This window comes from Microcaecilia unicolor, chromosome 13 (assembly GCF_901765095.1).
Source record: "Microcaecilia unicolor chromosome 13, aMicUni1.1, whole genome shotgun sequence".
Lineage (NCBI taxonomy): Eukaryota > Metazoa > Chordata > Amphibia > Gymnophiona > Siphonopidae > Microcaecilia > Microcaecilia unicolor.
The window spans coordinates 62,156,391-62,168,464 of record NC_044043.1 but is presented as its reverse complement, the minus strand read 5'-3'; the positions used below and the strand labels follow the sequence as shown (position 1 = coordinate 62,168,464).

Below are 12,074 nucleotides of genomic sequence, written 5' to 3'. Positions count from 1 at the left end.
TGACCCTGCTAAGAAGCATTCAAAATGGCCCTGGTCCTACGTTTCCGAGAGAACACTGTGGGCCTCAGTGGCCAACAGTGGTAACCTTTCTTCCTGTCCAGAAACCAGCCTCATCATGGCTAAAACCAGTGTTTGAGGGCAGAACAGAGGGGAGAACCAACAAGAAATACACTGACTGGCCAAATTATGGCATGCTCTGCAGCAGAAGCAACATTTTGCCCTCTCTGCAAGAGTCTCTATTTAGGTCAGAGCAAACAGCAATAAGCATTTTTTAAGAATAAAGTTGAACACAAACACCGGCCGAAGATTAAGGAAAAACACGCTGCTCCTAATGCTCTAATGACAGAGCAGCCAGCCTTGAACTCACTTGAGACATATGAGAGAACCCCCCCCCCCCCCCCCCAACCTTTCACTCAGCAGCTGACCTGCTTGAATAACAGTGCTGTTCAAAAAATTATTATTAATATATATTTTTTTTTGGGGGGGGGGGGGGCAGATGACTACTCTGAGCAGTAGGTTTTTAATTTTTTTTTTTTTTTTTTAAATAATGACAATATCACCACCCTACTCAAACTAGTAACTAGCTCTCCAACTGGACTAAGAGCTATTTCCACTGAGAAGTTCAGGAGCTGCCCAGTCTGCTTGACAGAAAAATTCTAAGGTTCTAATGCTGCTCGGAACCCTTAAGGGGGCAAATCCCACAGGACTTTATTTCTGTCTCCATCGGCTGGCAAAGGACATAATCCACACTCACAGAGAAGGCAGGAAAACCTCTGGACAAACCAATTTCAGATTAAAGGAGCCTCTTTCCTACAATGCCTTCGTTTTGTCTATTCATAAGCTGTGGAGGAGTAGCCTAGTGGTTAGTGCAGTGGACTCTGATCCTGGGGAACCAAGTTCGATTCCCACTGCAGCTTCTTGTGACTCTGGGCAAGTCACTTAACCCTCCATTGCCCCTGGTACAAAATAAGTACCTGAATATATGTAAACCGCTTTGAATGTAGTTGCAAAAACCTCAGAAAGGTGGTATATCAAGTCCCATTTCCCTTTCTCTTCATCAGCCAATATACAAGCATTTTGTCTAATTAGGCCCTCCTTTTGCCTTTAGCAGGGGAAGGGAGGACTTAAAACTTAGTTTTTTACCTTGTAGTTTATTACTACGTTGTTCTTTGCTGTCATGTAATCGGCAATATTGTGATCAACAATAAGACGCAGAAGCCTGTTCAGCAGTGTTAAGTCAATCTTCTCATACATCTTTTCAAATCGTGACTCCAACATCACATTGCACTCTCCCTCACTGGTGTCCCAGACATCTTGTAGGTTATTAATGCCTGGGAAAGGAAACACACAATAGACCAGTCAGTTTCCTATTCTGTATTCTCAGCCTTCACAGGTATCTTTCTGAACTCACTGTCATGAATCATCTGGCACTAATGTAGCACCCAAAGTTCTTTTCAAAGGGATCTGAACCATTAAAACATCAATCTCCTTTGTCCCTTACCTAAATGCAAAGTTAGAATTTGCACATTGATTATGGTGAAATGGGATTGTAATTCTCTGCTATCTCCTGACTCTCCCTAGGCTGCCCCCCAAGTGCTATTCTGATTTGGTTACCATTCTGCAGTACTCAATAGTATCTGGAATCCATAGCCTTTCTTTTGCATTACACAGGACTGACAAGATGAAGACTACAGCATTAGCTCCAAAATGAAGCTTGGACTGCCTGCTCTCCAGTCTCCTCAAGAAAATGCAATACATTCTGCAGTGTTACTGGCTAGAAAGCTAGTCTTTTAAGCTTATGATAGGTACTGTTACTGTCGGAAAGGTAGGCCAGAGCAAGCCAATAGCCTGGACAGACAATGAAGAACCAAATAGAGGGATTGTGGAGATCTGGGCTGTCACGTAGTTTAAAACATTTAAATATATGACCAAGGACTAGGATCCAGTATAGGTGAACTAGGAATTGTTCACTCTGAGCACTGCAGATGGCAGCATTGTAAACTGTTCTGGATCTGTATATACACATATATTAGAGAAAGTCTGCATGGAGAATATGTACTTTAACACTTGTTCTGTTCATTTTCAAGCTTGTATTTTAAGTAGATAAGGAAGGTACCAGGAGCTAACTCATTCCAGAATGTTAGAAATTTAGAGAAAAAAACTGTAGCAGGACATAATGCAAGAACAAGACAGAGGGTGGGAAAGATTGTTCTGCAACATGGGTGGGATGAAGACTAGGTGAGTGATGATAGGTGAAAAGGACAGATAGGCAGATGAGAAGGAAGGATAGCTAGATAAGGTAAAAGACCTATCAAAATAAGGGAACACCTTCGGCTCGGGGGGAGAGTCTGGTGGATAGCTGAGGCGTCAGGTGTCTGCTAGCTAGCCCCACTTCTAATCTTTTCTCTTTCTTATGTTTTAGTAAGCAGTTTGCGCACTGCTTCTGCTATGATTTTGTCCTGTCATTTGAAGTAAAGAAACAAAGAGAAGTTGCTGAACAGACAGCCGGTTGTGTGAGAATCACTTGGTAAGCCTTCACCCATTGCAGAGGTCGTGTGAAGAGGTCAAACCTCACAAGTGAGAGTATGCAGTCCTCAAGAAACAGCTCAGAGAAATGCCCGAAGACAAGCCATATATGTCATAATCTTGTCCCATTCCTGAATGGTATCATGTGAACAGACTTGTTACTGAAGCTTCTCTGGGCATTGGCAAGTTAAAAGTAAAGCTTTATTAGGTACTGCTATTTATATAATCCATTTTCCATTTGTCACCTGTAAATTATATGTTTCATGTTCACTGTTCCTTTTTTAATGCATTTTTTTATTTTGTTAGCAGTGGTCCGACTGGTGACCCGACTGGTGACACCAGAATTTTTTTTATTTCGTCTACAAATTTCATTTCTGGGATCTGGGCCTTGGTTTTTATGGGGGTCAGCATGTTCCTAGAAATAACCAAGGCACAACTTTTGATGAAGGGGATTTGGTCCCAGTTGGCCAGTGTGAGAATGCCAGCATAGGGATACATCATAGGTGGGGCCCTCCAAGGGAACAAATGAGTTACACAGGGTTAACCATAAGAGGATATTAGGGGAGGAAATAAGGCATTACGTGGCATTGATATACTGAGTTATAACCAGATATAAATACAGAACCCATTGTACCAATTAAATATATGTCAAGATATGTGCTACTGTTTTAGTTTTAATTTAAGCACATGGAAGAGTGTTTTATGGGTATGTACAGGTCTATAGATTACTCAATGTGACTGTAACATTACAAGTGCAAAGATCATTCAGAGTACCAGAAAATGAGGAAATAAAAGTGCCTGATCTGACCTTGACACCATTTGTACACCAACAGTGGAGGCGGCTCAGTATCAGCTGGTTTAATCCAAGGAGGAAAAAGTCTTCGCTTGTCTGCTTCATACCACAGATACTGATCCAAATAGGCATCAGTAATCTTCTCCAAGGGCTCAACATCATAAACAGGAACTAGGTGACTATACAGGTCCATGAACTCAATGCCCACCTGATCAGGAAGAATGGGGGAGATATTAGAATGTGCATGAGACACAAAAAACCATTATGATCAAAGCAGCAGGCATGTTGCAATACTCTCGACAAACCCTGAAGTCAAGTAGCTAGAAGGGAACATGAAACTAAACCTGGTGTCATCATACTATCTGCTGAGTTATCAGACCATCTCTGTGTTATTAAATTGTTAGCGTTATCTACCCAAGAGAAGTTTATGCTTGCTTACCTCTTTAAAGGCCCTCTGAGTGAGCAGGTGTCGTTTGATTCTGGACAGAGCTTCATGGGGGTTATCATAGGCCTGTTCAATCAAACCCAACTCCTCTCTCTGTGACTGATTCAAACGAGATTTCACACTAAAAGCAAAAACAGAGCATGCTTAAACCTCACTTCAATGAAATCAGTATCACTGCATGCAAATGAGGCTATTCTATAATTAGGGCCTGTCTAAATATTTATCAGAGCCCAGAACAGCAAATTTTAAAAGTAGCTAGCCACATGACTGCAGGTTAACTTCTTCTGTGTTCAACTAAAGAAGGAACAGTCATTTTCTCTGAAATAGCTTTAAACATAAACACGCACCACCTGCTGGTCAAACTAGAGAATATTCATGAAATATTCTAAATTCACCACTTCGCCATACACACATTTACCTATTTAAATTTTTTCAGAAATTACAAATAGCACACCACAAATTGACATGTCAATTCTAAAGAACCCTTCCACATGATACCACCCGGAACAGTTGATCCTTTGATTTACACCTTTAAACAGCGTGTAGAAAGTGAAACTGTTTCTCTAGAAAGTAGTAAGAAAGAGAGATATTTCAATGTATCATTTGAAGATTCGCGGGCTATTCAGTCTTGTCCAAAAATAGAGTCCTAGTTATAAAACCTATGGATAAGGGGGGGTGGAATTGTGATTTTAAACAGGAAAGACTACTTACAAGAAGTAAATAGACAACTACTGGACCGTGAATAATATACCCCACTTCAAGGAGATCCACCTTACAAAAGGAAATAGCTGAAATGATAGATCTAGCAGCTGGAGCTGGTTTCATCACCCGTAAAGAAAAATAATTTTTGACAGTAAAATCCCCAGTAGGTCTGACAATTTATATTTTACCCAAAATACACAAATCTCTCAGTAATCCACCGGGCAGACCCACTGTCTCCGGCAATGGGTGTGCCCTAGAACCATTATTCAAATTTGTTGATTTTTCTTCTTCGTCCACACGTTCCCCTCACTGAATCCTACATTAGATATTCCACTCACTTCACTAATATCCTTGATGGTTTAAATCATGATTTGTCACTCTCTTAGTAACCTTAGTGATTCACTGTATACAAATATCCCTCAGCTTGAAGCATTGCTATTAGTTGAAAAAATATTAAAAGGAAGGACTATCTATCGTAGAATAACAAACTTTTTGATCCTTACATTCACCACCATTGCTCTTACCAAGAACTATTTCTGCTTATCAGATCAATATTATCAGCAAATAAAAGGCATCACCATGGGGGCCAACGTATATGCAACATCATTTGAAACTAGTTCTTTGGAAGAATGCCCATTTAAAAATGAGATAATTCTTTACAAATGATATATTGGTTATATATTCATCATCTGGAAAGGAAATGAACAGTTTCAATTGTTTTATGAATGATCAAAAACACTAGAAATCAAAATCTCTGGTTCAAAATGTCCTATGACCAAAATGAGATCAACTTCCTGGATGTTCTAGTTAAAAAATGTGGAAATACAATTGCCGCTTACTGTACTATAGATCTGATGTGTCCCAATTAACTGGAATCCACTGTATATAAAGTTGAAAAACTATTTAGGGGACGGAGGTGGGTTTTTTTTTCCACGCCTTGTGTTTGGACTATGACTACTATTAATGGGAGCCCTTTTCCATCTTTCCTCTATAGTAACTCCACTGCTTAAGTTTACATGTTTAAAACACCACAAAACAGATGTCCCATCCCACTGCAGGTGTCTTCCTTACCTGTAAGCTTCCTTCAGCCTCTCTAGAGCCAGAATCAGCAGCTTGGTGTCATGCTTGTAAGAGAGGGGGGGAAAAGGGATGGGAGAGAACCTCCTGCTCTCCAGCCAGTGTACAGTGGTGGTGTACACAGCAACTGCCTCTTCTGCTGTGATGTACGGGCCATCCTGCATATAGAACACAGCGGGTAATCTTTTCATCAGGGATTCCCAGTCATGTGACTTTTCATGATATCCGTAAGCAGCATGAAATATATGCCTACAATGGAGACTTATACACAACATTAGCATGCACTATTGTTCTAAACCATGGAAACCTGAGCAGCCTGCCTATCTCTAAGGATGAGTTTGGGAACCAGTGGTAGGGTTAAACCATCTTGCATTAACATCCTAAAGTGGTGTCCCATAATCTAAGGGTTTTACCTTCAGGTAGTTGTGCTGCCTCTCCTGCTCTGCTTTCAGGTACAGCCTAGTCAATCGACCTAAGTTCTTCTTGCACACCGTTTTGTCCACGGTAGCCCCACGACGGATACGTTCTCTGTTGTAATGTGCTGTGTTAGTCCACCAGTCTGCTTTTGCCTTAACATAGCGCAGAATCATGTTCTCTATTGGAGTTGGAAGCCCAGGTACCTGTAAAACAGGACATTTAAGAACAAAGAAAGATGACAGACCTGCTTGAAAACTCTGAGAAATGACATGCAAGGAAAGCATAGGGGTGTAAGCTGCTGTAACCCAAGCTGTACATGTATGAAAGGCTCCCATTTGGTAAGCAAAGGAGCAAATAACAGGCTACACCTACCTTCCAGGGGATGTTGGCTTTCCAGCACCTCCAGGCCTCACTCAAATGCTGCAGGATGGTCCTGGCTTTGTTTTGCTTTATTCCCTCAGGCATCATATCCAGAATATCATGCATGACAGCTGCTCGCAACTCCAAGTCAAAGTGAGACTCCACACGCTGCTTTGTTACAGTCTTAGCAACGCCCTTGGAGTGACGGCCTGAGAGAATATAAAAAATACATGACCACAGACTGGATCCAGTATTTCAACTGGATGTATGCTCTAAAATTAAATCTGTCCCAATACGTTTGTAAAACACAGAAATCCAGGAGTACAGATGAACTATAAAACACTGAACTCACCTTCGAACTGTCTGGCCAGCAGATTCCCAAGCCATCGCTCTAGCAAAGGAGTGATACCACGCATGAAAAACAGCCAAACTCTCCAGCCTGCAGCCCAAAAGCCACAGCCAGGCCCCTTGCCTACAGGACCCTTCAAGGAAATAAAGGTGTTAAGTGGGGAGTAAAATCAAACCTTTAGAGAGGCATGCTTCCTTTTTCTCAGCTTCAAATGCATCTTCTGCAACCTTCTGCTTTCTTGTTCCCCACCAACTGCTTTTTAATTCAGTGGAGTTATATTTGATACCAGGTCCGCCGAGAGGCAGAGCCGCCCCCCCCCCCCCCCGCCTGGGCCGTTCTCATCACCCCCCTTACCTTCCTGCATCTGCTCCTCCCTCGGTCTGTCACTCTAATGCTCCTGTGTGCCAGGACCCGGGTCACCTGGGTCCCAACACACAGGAGCAAGTAAGATGGATGAGGGAGCAGAACCTTCTGGCGCTGGGTCCCGCTTGGAGGCTGAGCCTGAGGAATCTTGTTCCCTTCTGCCCACCCCCTCTCAGCGGCCCTGTTTGGTACCACCATCTTCCTTCCGTTTCATCTACTAAAACCTCCCCACTCCTAGATTCCGCTATCCCTCTCTAGGGATATCCATCTTTTCCATCCTCAATAATATTTCCTCCCCTCGCTATGGCACCCCTTTTTCCCAGTCTTGCAGGCAAGCCCTGCCCTCGAAGCTCACCACCCCCCTTCCCCTAGTTACTCTATCTTCTTCACCAGACATGGATACACTCCCTCCATTTCTGCGGCTTGGAGACGGAACAGGCACTGTGCGCTTTATTTCTCAAAACTCAGAAACATGTCTACATATGAAGAACAGGAAACAATCTGGCTAAGTGCGATATCTCGCAGAAATAAAAAAGTATAAGCCCGTTTTGCCTGAAAAATTCAGCCTGGAAACATCTTTTCATTTCAGTCTCTCATGAACCCAAGAGAAAGCAGGAAATAAAGCAGAAGCAAATAATTATCCAGAGAATAAAAAGTTTTGAGGGTAAACAAGACAAAAAGATCAAGAAGGAATCTATATAAGAGGAAAAAGTGCAGAAGCTAAGGAATGATGGACAAACCATCTCTTACCGTGTTGAATCTATAGTAGATCAAATGTTTCAAGTCCTTACACATGCGGATCTGCCTCATCAGTTTGTATTTGTATCGGTACATTCCTGTCAACTGACCCACATGGGCAAAGATATACTGCAAGCCATCTGCCAACTGCAAAAAAAGGCACATTGGTCAGACCACATTACTGCAAAGAAAAAGTCCTGCATGGCTGACACCTGGTGAATTACCATCCTTGAGTTAGAAAGCAAAAGTAACATTTCTAAAAACACAACCATGATTGTTTATCCGATAAATAAATAGATAAATTACTGAAAAGTTTTGATCTAAACATCAGGCTGGATACTCAGCAGCCAAAAGATAAAGCACGGTGAAATTAGGCCTTACCTGCTAATTTTCTTTCCTCTAGACCTTCCAGACTGGTCAAGACACTTGGGCTCAAATAAAGTTTAAAAAGAAACAAAACACTTACCGACACCTATTTTGTAGGCAATAAGGGCTCACGCAATAATCGGTTACCACACGACAACGTAGCTGCCCAAATCAGTTAGCGCAGAACAAGCCTATTCTCTGTACCCAGCGCTAAAAATAATATATTTTTTTACTGCATAGGTAGCATGCACATATGTTAAAACTACTGCAGGAAGCCTGAGCATGCCCTGTGGTAGTACATTTTAACCAGCGGTAAGCTCACCCTGGTACTTACCGCAGCTTAATAAAAGGTCCCTTTCATTACAAATTTTGTGCTGACACCTGGATCATCCAACATGGAACGGTTTGGTCTTACCTGCTAATTTTCTTTCCTCGAGTCCAACTAGAACAGTCCAGAATACATGGGTTATGTCCATCAAATAGCATTACGTTGCTATAGTTCAGGTTCCTCTTTCCCACATGCATCACTGTGCACTTGCTCACAAATGTCATCTTCCATTTGGATGCCCAGTCTTGTAAGGTCCTCTTGTAATTTTTCACAATCCTCTTGCGATTTAACAATTTTGAATAACTTTGTGTTGTCAGCAAATTTAATTACCTCACTAGTTACTCCCATCTCTAGATAATTTATAAAAACGTTAAAAAGCAGCGGTCCCAGAACAGACCCCTAAGAGAACCCCATCTACCCTTCTACAATGAGAATACGGACCAGTTAACTGCTCTCTCTTTTGTTTCCTATCTTTAAACCAGTTTTTAATCCACAATAGAACACTACCTCCTAACCCATGACTTTCACGTCTTTCATGATGTACTTTGTCAAATGCCTTTTGAAAATTCAGATACACAATATCAACCGGCCCACCTTTATCCACGTTTGTTCACTCCTTCAAGTTTTAAAACTATGGGGAAAAGGGTATAGAGACTAGCTAATAAAGTTTGCTTTTTTTTTTTTTTTTTTTAAATTCTGTTTATCAATATCCTGCAATTTCTCTTTTAAAATGAGAGGGAAGTGGGAATGAGAACCAGGATATCCAAAGACAGGACCACAGTACTAATTCAGTAAATGAAGGTTTATTGGAACACGAAAGGACTCGACACAACGTTGTGTTTCCAGACGATTTCTCTTTTAAACCCATTCTTTAAGTTACCACACACAGAGTAGAATGTGACTTACCCAGAGAAATGTCCTCTTCTCTCAGAACTTCTCAGAAAAAGTTAAGTGGGACCTTTCCTCGCCATATAGTTTGAATTCTAAGGAGACTAGCAACTGGTACAAACAAAACCTTTGAAGCTAGCCCAGTAATCAGATTGCCCTTAGTAACCTTTGCAAATATTCTACTGTCTCACACCTTAATTAACACCTAATTCAGATCAGTAGCAGTGCTACCTCTCCAGCAGGCAAAGAACAGAAAATAACTTTAGGACAGATTAAGCACCAGAAAGGTCTTCCTTCCTCCTTTTGTAATACATGGAACATAACTGGCCTGGGCTTCCAGAAAGGTATCTTTGAACAGAATACACGCCCGATGTAAATTTTTGACCTTCACAGCTGCTCCTCTAAGTTTGTTTTTTTCACCATTCTTCTCATTTTAACATAACCTCCTTTTTGAAAGTTAAATGCTAGCGTATTGGATTTCCTGCTCCAGAGCTGATATCAAATCTGATTATGTTATGAGCACCGTTATCAAGCGGCCCCAACATCATTACCTCCTGCATCAGATCATGTGCTCCACTAATAAGCCTTTTGAGGGTACCCTGACTGCCCTCGCTTTCACACGGGACCAACATGGAGACACCAGAAATGTATCCAGCAGAGCATGAGAGAACTCTAAGGCATAGCCTTGCGAACTACATTAAAGACCCACTGCTCCGATGTGATCTGAGCCCACCTCCAATAGAAAATCTCTCAAACGAGCTCCTACCGGTATCAGAGGATGGGCCCAGACACCTTCATTGTGAAACACGCCCCTGAGGCATGGATGTCACACCAACATCCTTGCCTCCCCGTCTGGCTACATGAAAGGACGAAGAACGCTGAGAAAAACAAGATCTGAGATACAGCCATTCTCCCAGACCAAAAACGTTAGAAACGACACACATGGCCCCTAGAAGCCGAAAAACCATAGCCTACTACCCTAGGGTGATCCTCTGGGGGACCTGGCATTTTCAATTCACCCAGTGAAACACGCCCCTGAGGCAGGGCTGTCACACCAACATCCTTGCCTCCCTGTCTGGCTCCATGAATGGACAAAGAATGCTGAGAAAAACAAGATCAGAGATACAGCCACTCTCCCAGACTGAAAATGTCAGAAATGACACACACAGCCCCTAAGCCAAAAAAAAAAACACAGCCTGCCACCGTAGGGTGATCCTCTGGGAGACCTGGCACTTCAGTTTGCCCAGACTTATGACCAATTTGTCTAGCAACTCGCCAAACAATAACGAACCACAGAAAGGAAACCTACTCAGCTTGGATTTAAATGCTGCACTGCCAACTAACATAGACTTGGCCGAAGTTTGCAGTAAACCATAAAGCACATCTGCCAGGAAGGCTGATCTCATCTCAATTTTAGCGACCTCCTAGTCCACTAAGGAAAAATCATCAGCTGAGCTATCCAATACTTTCCCAGCCCATCTGAAACATGCCCTGACCACTAAGCCCCCACAGATGGCAGCCTGAACCGCCAGGGTAGAGACATCGAAACTATGCTTCTGAGGGATCTTCACTCTGCAGTCCTGAGGATTCTTCAGAGCCATACCACCATCTACGGGCACCGTACTTTTCTTGGTGACAGCAAAAACAACCACTTCCAACAGAGGAGGCTTTAACTATTCCCTATCCTGATCGGGTACAGGGTATAGCCTGATCACTGACCTAGCCAACCGAAAAGGAGCATCAGGAATTTTCCACTGGGCTTCAACTATATCTAGGATGTCTTGATGAGTGAGAAAGGACCCACCAGTCTTGCTGATGCCTTTCACCAGCGAATCCACTTTCCTCACTTCCTGAGATACGGGTTCCTCATCAAAATTCAGCGTAAAAGATACTAAAGAATAAGCTCCTGCAAATCCTCCTTATGAAACTCTGACAACAAAGGGATTCTCACCAGGGGAGTGCAAGTCATCCGAAGAAAGGAAGGCATCTCCCGCTCCCTGTCTGCCAAAGGCCCATCCAGATCACCCCTATCCCAGAGGGACTCAGAATCTAAACAATCCATGGGAGCCTCCTCCGCATCCCAAACTACCCTCTGATGTTTAAGTAGAATAAAACATCTCCCCGAAGGACATAGGTCCAGATCTGACAGGGGCTTGGACTGCTTTTACAAAAAAAAAAAAAAAAAAACTTGTACATAGCCAGAATGAACCCTGGAGGAAAACCTCCAGGGTCTGAATTGGATAACGAAGTCTGTGAAGGCAGCCGAAGAGGCTGCTCCAGTGGTGCTCGAGGATCCAAAATAGCTCCATATACACGCTCATGGATGAGTTCATCCTAGGGGCCAAAGAAATCACAGTTTCCCCCAAACGTCGAGGCCTCCACAGCCTCTGAAGCTGCACAATATTTGCAGACTCTGGCAGCGTAAAGCCCAGACACCAACAAACCTCTCACTTCCTTAATTTATCCAAGCTCATGGCGCTCAAACTGCGGGGCCAAACAAACACACAATTCCCCCGAGAAAGAAACCAAAGACTATGCGGGAAGACAGCCCAGAACAATGCACCCAGAGCAAAAGCGCTGGTGCAAGAGAAGAATTCGCTCTTCTCTTTTTTAATTTTTTTCTGTGTGGCTGTGCCCCGTGGCACTCCAAGCTCCCTTCCCATAAAGGTGTCAAGGAACAGAAAACCAATCTACCCATCCCAGGTCCCACAGGAACCTGGGG

At 42.8% G+C, this 12,074-nt stretch overlaps 1 protein-coding gene across 3 annotated transcripts in view; it reads right to left on the bottom strand.

Moving 5' to 3' along the window:
• Positions 1–12,074, bottom strand: part of PRPF8 (pre-mRNA processing factor 8) — an 87,828-nt gene that overhangs the window by 54,625 nt on the left and 21,129 nt on the right. For all 3 annotated transcript variants that reach the window (XM_030186195.1, XM_030186193.1, XM_030186194.1), the window contains exons 13-20: positions 7,783–7,917; positions 6,673–6,802; positions 6,333–6,529; positions 5,957–6,163; positions 5,538–5,701; positions 3,759–3,885; positions 3,335–3,527; positions 1,144–1,331 (exon numbers count right to left, since the gene is read on the bottom strand). In XM_030186195.1, coding sequence (XP_030042055.1) covers positions 1,144–1,331; positions 3,335–3,527; positions 3,759–3,885; positions 5,538–5,701; positions 5,957–6,163; positions 6,333–6,529; positions 6,673–6,802; positions 7,783–7,917 — 1,341 coding nt within the window. The remainder of the gene's footprint in view (positions 1–1,143; positions 1,332–3,334; positions 3,528–3,758; positions 3,886–5,537; positions 5,702–5,956; positions 6,164–6,332; positions 6,530–6,672; positions 6,803–7,782; positions 7,918–12,074) is intronic.